We start from the raw sequence: 14,997 nt of genomic DNA, 5'->3' as shown, positions 1-14,997 counted from the left end.
CAATATTATTGATATGATTATTAAGATATTTACTCAATAGCCTAGTGAGAGAAAGATGGAGGGAGAAAGGAAAGAGGTGTTACTGTTGTGGAAAATTGTTATGTTATAAAAACAATATGTTTGACATGCTGTAGTGTGTGTGTGTGTGTGTGTGTGTGTGTGTGTGTGAGAGTGTGTCTCCCTCTCTTGTGATCTCTCCAAGTGTTGCCCCTTGCCTCACTGCAGTCACTGATGGAGGACAGTCCTGTGCCCACTCTGTAATCAGTGGGCAGATTCTAAAGAGCAGGAGAGAGCTGGTAGTCTCTACTGTCCTGTAGAGATGACCAGTTCTGTTGAAGGAGGCTGTTTTTTAATAACTTTGTGCTCATTGTTTACCTTGGGGTTTTTGGTTAAAAGGTATTTTGTTGAAGATTGTTAGACTTCTCTTTAGTTGTTTTTTGTTAAGTTTTCCTGATTTTGTAATTTTTGCCTATACTTAGTTCCTCTTTCTTTTCCATGGTTTTTATTTTATTGTTACTTCCCGTGGAGGAAGGAAGGACGGTTTTGCTATTGTTGTGAAAAAATCTTTGTTTATAATGTCATCTGTATTTGTACTTTACTTGTAAGTTCGGCTACTAGATTTAAGTACCTTTAACATCAGATACAGAAAGGGAGTAAGGAATGTTTTTCTATTCAGAAGAGTCTTTAAAGTGTTTTTATATATATATATATATATATATATATATATATATATATATATATATATATATATATATATATATATATATATATTATATATAAAATATGTCTGTCTGTACACTCTGTTACTTTACACAAGTATCTTAAACTCCAAAGACTTTGGATACTTAAGTACATTTATAGTTGGCTACTTTAAGACTTTGACTTTAACTTTTAGCTAAGTAAATATCATGCAGAGGTTAGGCGTCATGGAGCCACAAACTTTTTGGTCCTCATTCACAAACATGTTCGTAGAAATGTTTTTTCTCTGCACATAAAATAAGTGCATACAAAAAATCACCGTCTGATTCATGACACGTGTGTACCAGCATATTTTGTTCTCACCACCAGGTGTATGTTAGTGAATCAGAATGATTTTATATTATCAGGCTCGTGCTCGCAACCTGCAGTCAGCATACTACCACACCCCCATCTCTCCATATAAGGACATCCGATTGGTGTATCAGGACGAGAGTGGAGAGGTGGAGACACTTTAATTGTTTAGGAGATGGCCCCAAAAGGTGAAAAAGATCGGTGTGTCTGGGGGTTTAGATGATGCTATAGTGAATTACAGAGTTGCAGCAGTACGTGTATTGGCAGACAGAATCAGCTGATCAGTCATTCATCACACTGTTCAAACATTTTGATGGTTTGATGCGGTCTCTTCTGAAGGCACCGGCTGCTATTTGTTTTTATTTTCTTTACACATTCTTAGACGTAAATCGTAATCATGTATGTTCCCTGCATGCTCTTAAATATTCTCAGATTAATCAGCTGGTTTTGGTATCAGATGTGATATTTCATTTAATACATTTAGTCAATGCATCAGTTAAATCACTTTTTTAATGCTTGTCTTGTCAACATTTTCTTTAAATATATATATATATATATATATATATATATATATAAAAATTATTTTTACTGAATGTATTTTTAATATGTCATGCATTTAGTTAAAAGAGTGTATGTTAACATTTTCTGAGAAAGCTGGTCAATCATTTGTACGTACGCATGGTCTCAGGAATTCAAACAATTTCAGTAGATATTGGTGCGTACGCACTGTTAGTGAATGAGGCCAATTGAGTCTATATATTTTGGAGCCAAGAGGGAGAGAACGTTGGTAGAGGTCCCTGTCTGTTCCATAAGCTCCATAACACATATACATGAATGCTTGACTTACTCTGCTGCTCTGCTTTTTTCCTGAATTCATCAAGGCACTGAAGTCTTCCTGAGTTCTCCAGGGCCAACTTGTTGTTGAGGTACCAGAAGACGAGAGTCATGAGCATGATGAAGAGTCCGATTGTAGTCAGAAACCCAAGCACCTCTGGAGACACTGTGACAAGGACATAAAAGTGAGATTAGTCATTGTTGGGCATTTTGAATATCAGCAAACTATTGCTTTAGTTAACAAGACAAGGGCAGGTTAAAACAATTCATTCATCAATGCACTGCAATTATTATTTTCCCAATTCAAAATCAATTCAGGGAAATCCTGAGATAGATTTTTTTTCCCGTTGTAATGACGCCCCTCTCCACTGGGGGCACTGTGGGTGCTGTGAAATCTGGTCAGGCACATACTGTACTTTAGATCATACTGTACTTTCATTTTGGTTTTTTTACATTTTTGAGTCAGTTTGTTTTAAACAAATACAAACACATAATTATTTAACAAATATAAGAAGGTACCGTGAGTAGTTATCTGGGTATTTCTCTCATCTATGTGTAATATTGAATCAATATCGAAGCATACTGATCAATATCGAATCGAAATCGATATCGAATCGTGACCCAAATTGAATTGTGAGGTTGTGGACAATACCCAGCTATAAGTAAGACCAAGGCCAACATGACTGTAACTTTGATCTAATATAAATGCTATTGCTAATCATTATGAGTCTCCAAATGAAGACAACTCACCCTTTCCTGATTTGATAATAATACACTCTCATGTCTGTTTGCCACTTGTATATGTTTTTCTTAAACAGTTACAATATCGCTGTGGTTTATTAGCCTAATGCTCAAAACCAGCCTCTCAAAACATTTGCTGGCTATAGGGTTGAGTGTTATGCAAAGCCATTTGTAGAGGCTGACCACCCTCTGTTACTGAAACTGAAAACTTACACCAACTCTTTCACCTAAAGCAGTAGCAGCCCCCATACATTGATCAGATTAATGTACAAAAAGATTGACATACATCCTTGAGACGTTTACTGAATTTCACAAAAGGGGAAAGTAGTACCGTATTTTCCACACTATAAGGCGCACCAGATTATAAGGCGCACCTTCAATGAATGGCCTATTTTAGAACTGTTTTCATATATAGGGCGCACCGGATTATAAGGCGCATAGAATAGAACGTGTTTACAACTGAACAAGGCTGGGAGATATTGTGAATATATAAATATAAATATGTATAAAACGTAACGTATAAAACTACAAAAACAAAAGTACATAAGACGATTTCCCCAAATAATAAATTATTTCTTTGACGTTTCTCTTAACTCTCAAAACGTAGTTTTATACGTAGTGCATTCACAATAACTCAACGTTGTTCAAACGTTAATGTGCATATTCACAATATCTCCCAGCCTTGTTCAGTTGTAAACACGTAAAAGAAACACAGTCTGATACCGCTAATTCAAACGTTAGTGCAGGGGTGCCCAAACAGTCGATCGCGATCAACAGGTAGATCGCTGACTGATTCTCAGTCGATCGCGAGATGTTTTGTCAATATAAAATACAATTGTAAAATAGAAAAGTGATTTCAATTTCATCTCATTGCACTGTTTCCCACACACGATACCTGTGTTGGGAGCCCAAGTATACTTCCGACCTGTGTGTATTTAATTTTTCATTTATTCATGAAATTGCTGCGTGCATGAGAGAGCGAGCGAGAGAGAGAGAGAGCGCGCGCAAGAGAGAGTGCAGGCATGCGCAAGGACGTGCAGCTAAAACCGGGGGGGGGGGGTAAATGTTTTACCAAAAAGTCATATATAGAAACTATGCTACGAGTATTAAGCGCATTTGATGAAGCTGCAGCTACTTTTCTCTGCTCCTCTCTGCTGTCATGACTGTGAGCATCGCGGGGGGCGAGACACACCAACAAACAGAGCAAACGCACACGCACACGCACACACACACACACACACACACACACACACACACACACACACACACTTGCACTGGAGCGCCAGCCACCACGCGAACCTTTTTACTTTTTACTTTTAGTGCTACAGCACACAGTTGATCCGTGATCCGTACGGACCAAGGTGGGAACACACGTGACCCGGTCAAACAGTCGGTTGGACTTTACTCCGTTCACTCTCACCGTGTCTGCAGCTAATTTAACAAAAGCAAAATCATCTCACAGCAGCCTGCTGTAGTCTGTAGTCTGCATTATTTTTTACAGAACTCTCATTTATTATTTTCTGTTTGTTGTGTGAGTATTAAATGTGTTTGTAGGCTGTTGGTAAAGGCTATGGCTCACTATGTGGACTGGTAGATCTCGGCAGACTGGTAACTTTAAAAGTAGATCTTGGTTCAAAAAAGGTTGGGCACCCCTGCGTTAGTGCATAACTCAACATTGTTCAGTTACGTATAACACGTAAAGCTCACTTTTTCAGTTCATTCCCCGTCCACGAATCCCTCGAATTCTTCTTCTTCAGTGTCCGAATTGAACAGTTGGGCGAGTACGGCATCCAACATGCCCGGCTCCCTCTCGTCATTATCCGAGTCAGTGTCGCTGAGCGCCGTGTACAACCAGTATGGATCAACCAATTAACCAAATGATCCATATATAAGGCGCTCCGGATTATAAGGCGCACTGTCGTTTTTTGAGAAAATTAAAGGCTTTTAAGTGCGCCTTATAGTGCGGAAAATACGGTAATTAACCCTTTTCTACAGCAAGAACTTTCCCCCGGAACAAGTCAACTTTTGAGGATATATGCTTATTTTGACCTCAACAACCATGGTCTAAATTGAGTTTTGGGCTAATAGATCGACACCTAAAAAAGGCCCTGCTCAGGTGTATACTTTCCCAAGGTCCAGGGACCTTGATGGGCAGGGCCTGTAGCATCTGCAGGGCTGAATGTCTCTGATTAGTCAGGCACTCGCAGGGTTTAAGATGAACCACCATGTTTTCAACATGCAGCTAATAAAGGACAAGAAGAAGAGCATCCATATATGTACAAGTAAAATGATAGGAATAAAATAAAAATAAAGATAAAGCTACAATGAATTTACAAGTATTATTAACAAGTATTAAGTTAAATATACAATGAAGATCTTAAATATATGCAAAAAACTATATCGGAAATTAGGGCTGGTTTAAATCGATTCATCAGTGCATTGCAATTATTATTTTCCTAATTCAATATCGATTCAGGGAAACCCAGAGATTGATTGTTTTCATTGTAATAACACCCCTCTCCACTGAGGGCACTGTGGGTGCTGTGAATTCAGGTCAGGCACAATTGAGCACTTTACATAATAGTTTTTGTCCGTGTTTTTGTCCGTGCCATTACAGCACTGTTTTCTTTCACCAATGTGCACTTAAAGATCATACTGTACTTTAATGTTTTATTATTTGTTTATTAAAGAATAATGCAACGATAAAATATATTTCTGAGTCAGTTTGTTTCTAAATCTATACAAACAGTATACACATAATTATTTAACAAATATCAGAAGGTACTGTGATGAGTTTTCTGGGTATTCCTGTCAAATGAATATTGAAGCATATTGATCTATACTGAATTGAAACGTGACCCAAATAATTGAATTGAATTGAACTGAATTCTGAGGTTGTGGACAATACCCAGCTCTACTAATTTCAATTTCATTCAATTTCATTCAAACAACTTGATTTATCCGTTATAAACTTCAGATATGTAAAAAGCATCAGTGCACACACAGCACAAAAACAAACCACACATACGTATCACATATCAAAATCCAAAGTGCAATCAGAGAGAGTCCTGAGAGAGTGAAGCTTGTAAGCTATAACACATAATGCATGACATATTAGCAATAAATAATGCTAAAGATTCTAGGTTACAAGGAAGTCAGACTTTTTCTTGCTTTATGCGCCACTAAACAGCTTTCATAAGACTGCACAGGGTTCCACCTCCAATGCTGTATCCATTCTATAAAACATGTTTCAAGAAGTTGTGAAAGAAGTGCTGCTTACTCCCTGAGAAAGTTTGTCTCAACTGCATTGAGCAAAGAATGTGAGCAGACAGAGCTCATGTTTGTTGAATTTGCTGCCAACCTGAAAAGCTCCGAAACAGACAACTCCAATGACATGGATTGGGTACTTAGAGAAATTCAACTGGAGAACCACAGCAGAAGGAACACTTTATGTGTGGAAGACACGGAGGGCGGGGACTGAATGGATACCCAGTGTCCTGGGAGAGGAGCCCGGGTTAGAGAGCCCACAGAACCTTCAATTCTAAATCAAAGCCATCTCAGACCCCCAGGCCTGTTTTGATTCATCCAATTCCATTCCAGGACCGAGAAGAAATCCTTCAGTTTGCCAAAACAAAAGGAAGCATCACTGTCAACGACAAAATAAAACCAGCTTTTTTGCCAACACGAGGATCTGGCCAGACGCCGCAAACAGCTTATTCAAGCCTTTAAAGCCATAACAAGAGAGAAGCATCACCTGTTAACTCATCTATCCTGCATGACTGAAGGTCCAGTCCAGAGATGGACCAATCTGTCTCTTCCATACAGCGGGGGATGTGCGAACCTGAACCGAGAAGCACCGCTAATGGCTATGTTTAGTCGACTCAATTACTGGATTATTTATTTAAACGGAGAGTCGGTGAGTAAGTCCAAACCTGCCCACCTTTCCTTCCATTATCCTCTAATCTTTTCTTAAAAAAACATACATGTGTAAATGATTAAGGAGTGAGAGAGACTGTTGCAGGATTTAAAACACAATCCTGTGTGCAACTGACTACCTGACAGTAATTTGGCCTGTCCTCTCCTTTTTTAAACACAGATCATTAAATATGATCTCATAACCTGTGTTTTTGACTATATATACATGTCTATATATACCGCCTGGGAACGCATTGGAATCTCCCAAGAGGAGCAGGAAAACGTTATTGGAGAGAGGGAAGGGTTGACTTACTGCGCCTGCTGCCACCGTGAGCTGACCTCACAAGAGGAAGAAAAGGGATGGATGGAGATCATTAAACATCTGACCACCCCTCTTTAATTTGTTAAATTAGTTCACTAAGAAGGGGACATTTATGAGATCCTAATTGTGGGCATTTAGAAAATACCTATTAGGCTATACTGTATGTTTGAGTTGCATACAAATTGACGTATAATGACATGAAGTTATGAGTATCCTTGTGGAATTGTACACACAAGTGAATATAAATATATAGTTGTTTACTTGCATTCGTTACTTCCTTTTTTCTTCTTGTTGTCTGATTTTCTTAGCTGAACAGCCAATCAGAGTCATTCCTCTCACCAACCGCGCCGACCGATGCCTATTCAACACGTCAAATTGGTCGAAAAAAGGCAGACAGGGGCCGGCGGCTAGCAACGGAGTTGGACAAGCCGCAAAAACTATGCCGACGATCGCTCACCCGACCGCCAACGACCTCCTTGGTGTGTCAGGGCCTTTAGACTGGAGTTGTGAATATTCTCAGAAAAGTATTGTTCCAAGTCTGAGGAAAGGCATGTTGGCTCAAAATGTCACTTGTTAATAAATCCTTTAAACGAGAGGTTCTTCGTGTGCAGATTCTCTTTTGCTTCTCTTAACAAAATTGTTAATTGACATTTGACTGATTTGAACCTCCCATCGCAAAGGGTTTTGTGAGCCTGGCCATTACAGCTGCTAAAATTGCATCACATCTAAGTGAAATCATGAAGATACCCCTTATATCACTTGACTTAGATCAATGAGGTTATATTTAATTCAGGCACCCCTTTAGAGAAAATAAGATGCCATACATATGGCACCTTGGATGGCCTATATAGATTCATGTCAGTACACTGCATAATTTAATATCTATTCTTTTACTTTTTATTAGTTTTATTAATTTCTTTTTTTTTCATAAACCTTTATTCTGTTGATTTGGAGAAGGGCGGAAGACCAGTGAACATGTGGGAAGGGAAAGAGGTACATCTGTATTTTATGTTGCAAATAGAAGGTACAGAGTCTCTTGTCATGGCATTGGCTCTATGATATGTTCTATTGTAGTTTGCTACGCTTTGCTATGGTCTCCCCCACTTTAGAATATTAAATTAACTTGGTCTTATTATGAGGACAAGTAATAACAGCTGTAAATGACAGCTGTCCAGCATTACTTTACGCACAATGCTCATTTACACAATAGGGTACATGCAGGTAATGAAGATGTTCCATACGAGAAGGCAGAATGTGTGAAGCAGCCATTGTTGTGTCTCCAGTGAACTGGTAAATGGACTTGAGCTTGTTTAGCACTTTTGTAGTCTTCTGACTAATCTAAGCAGTTCCAACACAACAGGTCACACCTACCCATTCACACACTGAGAGTCTGCTGAGTAAAGAGTCCATCAGCATTAACTCATCCATTCATACACATTCACACACTGATGGTAGAGGCTGCTGTGTAAAAAGTCCATCAGCATTAACTCATCCATTCATACACATTCACACACTGGTGGTAGAGGCTGCTGAGTAGAGTCCATCAGTATTAACTCATCCATTCGTACACATTCACACAGTGATGGTAGAGGCTGCTGAGATAGCGCACGCTCCGCTGCGACAGCACAGACCGCACTCTGTTTGACTCCACACCACGTCCCGTCTAAGTGTCTATAGTGTACTGTTATTGTATTGTTAAGTGTTCTATCTGAGCTACACTGCTGCTCAGACATGGTCAAGTTGTTCCAAGGGATCGTCACTCAGCTCACAATTCTATGGCTGGTCTGCGATGGCCTTGCACTACCGGTTGACATCAGCAACAGGCTACTCACCTACGGCTGCGATGAACTCCCGCTGCAACATCGAACCTGTTGTGGATCTCCCACCAGAGCTTCGGCCGAGGAAAAGAGGACGACGTGGAGGTATTCGCAGCAGAATAAGAAAGCGTTCTTTTAAACCACCTCTGCCTTCCATCATCCTGTCAAATGTCCGCTCACTCCGTAACAAGATGGACCTGCTACACGCCAGATGCAGACTGGAAAGGGCCTTCAGGGACATCTGTTTCATCGCCCTGACCGAAACCTGGCTCGACGAGACCATCTCTGATGCCAAGGTCAGCCTGGACAACTTCACAATCATCCGACAGAACAGGACAATCTGGGAAGATGCGGGGCGGCGGTGTCTGTATGTACATCAATGACAGGTGGTGTAACAAGATCAAGGTGCACCATAAGGTGTGTATGCCCGACGTAGAGATGCTGACCCTGTCACTACGTCCCTACTATCTCCCCCGGGAATTTCCAACGCTTGTGGTCAGCTTTGTTTATGTAGCCCTCAGTGCTAATGTCAAGATAGCAGCGGAGCTGGTCGCTGAGGATGCTAATGTTATGATGGCAAAGTACCCTGGAGCGCTGTTTATTGTTGGGGACTTTAACACATGCCAACTGGACAACGTTTTATCATCATTCTAACAGTATGTGGACATTCCCACCAGAAAGGCAAACATGTTGGACTTATGGTATGGTAACATTACCGATGCTCTCCATGCCCGTTCATATCCACCGCTCGGACTTGCAGATCATAACATTATCTGTTTACTTCCGCTCTACAGGCAGGAACTGAAATGTCACAAGCTTCAACATTACAGCGCCCCACAATGGTCAGAGGACGCCATTACTCAACTCCAGGGCTCCCTGGCATGCACTGACTGGGACATTTTCGATGGGAACTTGAATGATAGGGTCTCTGTCATCACGGACTACATAAATTTCTGCATTCACAGCAGCATTCCTGTAAAAACAACGAAAAAGTATCCCAACTACAAACCATGGATAACTCCCCAGCTAAGACAGAGCCTAAAGGAAAAGAGCAAGGCCTTTAAGCTCAAGGACTGGAAATGCCTAAAACTGGCAAACAGAACAATTAAAAAATGAGGTTTTCAAGGCAAAATTAAAATTCAATGAAAAACTGGAGTCTGAATTTGCCAACATGAACACCAAGCAGGCATTTCAGAAAGTCAAAACTCTCACCGGGTGTGAATCCAGAACCAAAGTAGGTACAATAACTGACCCAGCCTCCTTTGCAAAACAGCTCAACACTTTTTATGCCCGTTTTGACACCCTGGACTGTACAGCTGACTGTGAAGCATGGTTAAGAGCCCTCCCTATATCAGAACCCACTGAGCCAGCCCCCTTCACGGTAGAGGATGTACAGCGCCAGCTCAGCCGATGCAAGGTGGGCAAGGCTCCAGGGCCTGACGGCATCCCAGCAAGGGTGCTGAAGGTCTGTGCCCACAAACTCTCACCAGTACTCTTCTCACTCTTCTGTGAATCCTACCGGACTGCCACCATACCCACCCTCTGGAAAACTGCAACAATAATTACGGTGCCTAAAAAACCCCGGCCCACTGAACTCAACCACTATCGTCCTGCTGCTCTCACCTCCATTATCATGGAGGTGCAGAGAGGACACTGTGGCCTGCCTGCTGCACCTCCTCCTTCAGCACCTAGACTCCCCAGGTCACTTCATCAGAGTCCTCTTCGTGGACTTCAGCAGTGCTTTTAACACCATTCAAAGGCATCTGATGATCCAGAAACTACACCAGCTCAACACCCCATCCCGCCTGATCCACCTCATTCACATCTTCCTCAGTGACAGGCTGCAAGCTGTGCGAGTGGGCACAACCTCATCACCTGCACTAACCACCAACACCGGAGCACCACAAGGATGTGTATTAAGCCCATTCCTGTACACACTCTACAACAACGACTGCACCAGCCCGTCACCCACCACCACAGACCTCAAATACTCAGACGACACAGCCATCATTGCCATGCTCACCGACAACAAATCTGTCCAGGACTACCACAACACTATCACAAACTTCACTCAGTGGTGTGACAATAACCATCTCCATCTCAATGTCCCTAAGACAAAATAATTAATAATCAGTCCCCCCTCACCTCAGCACCCACTTCTCATCAACACTCAAGCAGTGGAAATAGTTAACAGTTTTAAATATCTCAGAGTAACATTAGACAACCAACTCAGTTTTGAACAGCACACCAGTGACATCCAGAAAAAGAGCCATCAAAGACTGTCAGCCATACGCAAACTGAAAGGACTCTATGTTGCCCCCCATCTCCTCCTGCTGCTCTATCACAGCATGATCTAGCCCATCTTATTGTACTCTTCCACCTGCTTCTTCAACATGTTATCTGTAAAAAACAAGGCCAAACTCACACATATCACAAGCACAGCTGCCAGAATAATCGGTCTCCCCACACCCAACCTAACAGAACTCAATAACAGGGCCATCACACGCATTGCAACCTCAATAGAACAGGACATCACACACCCACTGAACACTCACCTCGCCCACTTCCCTCAGGACGGAGGTACAGAGCACTAAGGTGCAGAAAGGCTCGCCTCGGGAGGAGCCTGATCCCCGCTGTAATAACGGTCCTGAACAAAAGGCCTCGCTGAACAGGCCAGAAATGGGAACTCTTGACTGTTGTCTAACTCTCTTTGTTTGTGTTATTCTCAGTTTTTTTTGCGTATAAATGTTCTTTGGTGGGACCTGTCTGTTGGACAGTAACGGTGCTGTGAAAAAGAATTTCCCCTCGGGAACAATAAAGTCTAAAGTCTAAAGAGTCCATCAGTATTAACTCATCCATTCATACACATTCACACACTGATGGTAGAGGCTGTTGAGTAAAGAGTCCATCAGTATTAACTCATCCATTCATACATCATCTCAGAGCAGCGATACACATTGACACGTGACTGCAGGAGCTGGGTATCCATCTGGAACCTTCTGATTGGGAGATGACCAACTCAAACATTCACCCACAGCTCTAGTTATTTTGGTTACATGGGTGAGATTAGAGAAATGGGACCAACAGTGGCCAGTTCCCACCAGAATACACTGACCAGAAAGTATCTGCAACTTCCTACGGCTAATCCTTTTTGTCGACCAGCCTGTGCCAAATAGATTCCCTTTAAGTATCTAATAATTAAATGAAATTAGAAAATATGAAACTGTAATTGGCTTAAGTGTTACCTTATTGTTGATCTACCAACAGTAATATCACAATTATAAATTATTTAAAATAAGCTATCTGCCTGACAACAGTGTAGACAAACAAAAAAATATGTGTATATTAGACAAAATTCTCAAAGCCAAAAATGTTATTTTCTTTTTTAAAAATATGACACAAATTAAGGTGCATGGAAGGCTCATTTTAAATTTTTCTGTCAACTGTACTTGAAAACAATGAATGCCAGCAGTTAGCACTTGACAACAGCATAGGCCAACAACTGTAAATATACCCCAACCCCAGGACAGAGGAACAGAAGAATGAGGACGTGTAAAACTGATAAATGGTGATGAAAGTGGAGTAGGAGGAGCCATGTTAAGTCAAAGGTCAACTTTCAAGAGCTCTGATAGGCCCTACCTTTTCTGACGCAGATCAGCTCATGTACTCCACAGTTTCGCTCGCCACCTGGAAACACAATTTGATTTCATGAGAGCTGCTGTAAGTGGGGAAGGGGGGGAGGGGTGGATACATAACAAAAATGGAAACACATTGAAATATGGTGGAACATTTGAACAACTTTGTATATAAGGACAAGAACAACACAGCTCTAAGACAGAGAATATATGGTACTGGTAAAGTGCTGCTTTGGCTAAGACACACTTAATTTATTGCACCTCAGATATTGAATACTTAATGAAATGACATCATGTACTTGTTGCTGCTCCATGGTCATAAGCAACTGATTGCATGTATGTCATTTCCAGCTTGATTGGAGTTTTACAGTGTGCAGAGGCTTGTTATGCTTCTACACACTAACATTGATGTGTCTTTTGACTGCCCAAAGTACTCCTGAGTTGGTGATTTATCAGCACTGAATAGGTTTGGGTCTGAAAACCGTGCATGGGGGAGTCTAGGGCCCCTGACTAAAGACCTTCGCCCTGTTCCTTTTAATTAAGGACAGTTTGTAAAATTGCGAGGCCAGTGTCTGCTGGAGGGAAGACCAGGGTGACGAAATCCAAGAACTAAAAACAACAGGAATCGATTCAGGGCAGTGTTAAACAATATTTTGCTTAGGATCTAGGTCACTGAGGATGAAAATAAAGTCTGAAGGAAGACCACCAAGTTATAGATCTCTGAGGATCAAAACTAGAGAACGTTGTTGTTTTTTATTAAGTTATGCAGTTATAGTTGTTCTTGTGGTTAAGAGGAACCAACATATGAGGGAGATGTGAAGTACATGAAAGACAAGGAGAATGTGAAATATCTAAAAATAAAGTATGGTTTTAAGTGACCTTGGAAGACACTGCTAGATTGGTTGTGAACATAAAAAGTCAGTGTAAGGACAGTAAGAAACATAAGAAAAAGAATGGTTAGAATGAAGCACAAAACTGGCTAGATGAAGCAAAGAGACGCCCCGGCAGGAAAGGACAGAGAGAAAGAAGAAGAGATGAAAACTAAACTGTGTTCTCTGAATCTTTGCGAGAAACATGACTCCAACTGGGACGAGGTCAATGTCAGACCACAACGAGGAAATGATGACTTGGGACCAAGAATTTCTTAGTTGTATTATGGCATTTAATAGTATAAACTATGATAATTCACCCTGTCTATGCTGTGCATTGTTTCATCAAGTCTCCCCTGTCTCCTACATACTATTGCTCTTGTCATGTTCGTCACTCGTCTTGTATTGTTCTGCATCACCTAATAAATATTAAAAAAAAGAAAAAAAAAAAGGCCCCTGGTCCTCAGCGGAAGTTTAGCTGCTAAATGACGAGACTGTCAGAAAAACTTTCCGGCCAAACTCAGAGCTGAAAAGCAAGTTGTTTTGAAGCAGATCTATCCAGCAGCTGTGTGTGGGAGGAAGCCCTTGGTGCTCTTTCACTCCTCTCACACTTACCACACACAATACTTGTTAAAAAAAAAAACCATTTTCTTTTATCTGATCTTGAGCACATTTGAGGGAAAAGCTTTTTAAGACTTTAGTAGCGTCATACCTAAACATAGACCCAGGATGAGAAAAAAACAGGAATGCCTATAAACTTGTAAAGATAAGCCTTAGTTTCATCTCTAATTGCTACTTTGTGTACTTAACAGGTCTGTTCATTCACAAGACAAGAGCAACTAAAATTATTTTATTTACAGAACATCATGATTTGCAGGCCTGTCCCCAACTGCACAATTTACATAATCAAACCTGATTGGTCAGATTTGACCCACCGCTGACTGGTCGTCAATTGTTTTGTTGTTTTTCTGCTCTCACTGATCCGCATTCTCATGTTCAACCACATAATTATGTCTTGTAGACTTGGAACAAATGTTATTATTTGACAGGACTTGATCCATCATTTGTCACAAAAACCCTTTTCACACACATAGAAATTTCCTGAAAAACTCCGGAGATTAGTCTACCCGGAGGTTCTTTAGGCTATGTGTGAACACAAACAGACGCATTTTTCACGGACTTTACCCGGAGTTTATCCGGCCAGACCCCTAGTATTTTATCCGCAGAATATCCGAGTGAGCTGATGTCTGAACGCGGCAGCATATACTCCAGAGATTTCACCTCGAGCCAATAGAAAGAGAATGACGTTTATATAGTGACTGTCTAAAGTGTCTGCACGCGACCACTACGATCTCCGTGCACGTAATTAAACGTCTGCATTATGTTATCTGTTCGTCAGTATTGTTGGGCCACGCAGGCTTAGGACAGTCAAACAATGGACTTGGGCCTGCACCTCTGTAAAAGCCTCATTTGAGTTATTCACTGGGATCACAAAGAGTCCTTTTAAGAGGCCTAAAAGGACTCTTAATCCCAGAATCCCCTGCGGTACTTCACACCTACGCGTGAAGTAAGGGGGGGACCGGAACCTCTCTCTCCTCATTGGAGGGGACCTGAGGTAGACCCCCCTGTTTCCTGCAACAATCTTTCTTTGTTTTAAGTTTTTTTGGCGCGCAGGTAATCCGCGACCGGCAGTGTTCTAAATTCCGAGCTCGGATTGTCCAGTGAACGCATCTCAGTTTCTCGGAGAGCGGCAGACTATAACAGATTATCAGAAAGACAACGGTCTTATTCCGTCCTGCAACGAAAGGACATCA

General features: G+C 41.3%; 1 protein-coding gene across 4 annotated transcripts in view; it reads right to left on the bottom strand.

Annotated features, from left to right (window-relative positions):
• syt14a (synaptotagmin XIVa) overlaps positions 1-14,997 on the bottom strand; it is a 38,867-nt gene that overhangs the window by 15,713 nt on the left and 8,157 nt on the right. For 3 of the 4 annotated variants that reach the window (XM_020644642.3, XM_065947707.1, XM_065947708.1), the window contains exons 2-3: positions 12,319-12,366; positions 1,898-2,050 (exon numbers count right to left, since the gene is read on the bottom strand). In XM_020644642.3, coding sequence (XP_020500298.1) covers positions 1,898-2,050; positions 12,319-12,366 — 201 coding nt within the window. The remainder of the gene's footprint in view (positions 1-1,897; positions 2,051-12,318; positions 12,367-14,997) is intronic. The other variant, XM_065947706.1, reaches the window with a different exon arrangement.

Source organism: Labrus bergylta, chromosome 18, assembly GCF_963930695.1.
Source record: "Labrus bergylta chromosome 18, fLabBer1.1, whole genome shotgun sequence".
In the NCBI taxonomy this organism is placed as follows: Eukaryota; Metazoa; Chordata; class Actinopteri; order Labriformes; family Labridae; genus Labrus; species Labrus bergylta.
Note: the sequence above shows the minus strand (reverse complement) of the source record. Positions and strands in the feature narration are given on the sequence as shown.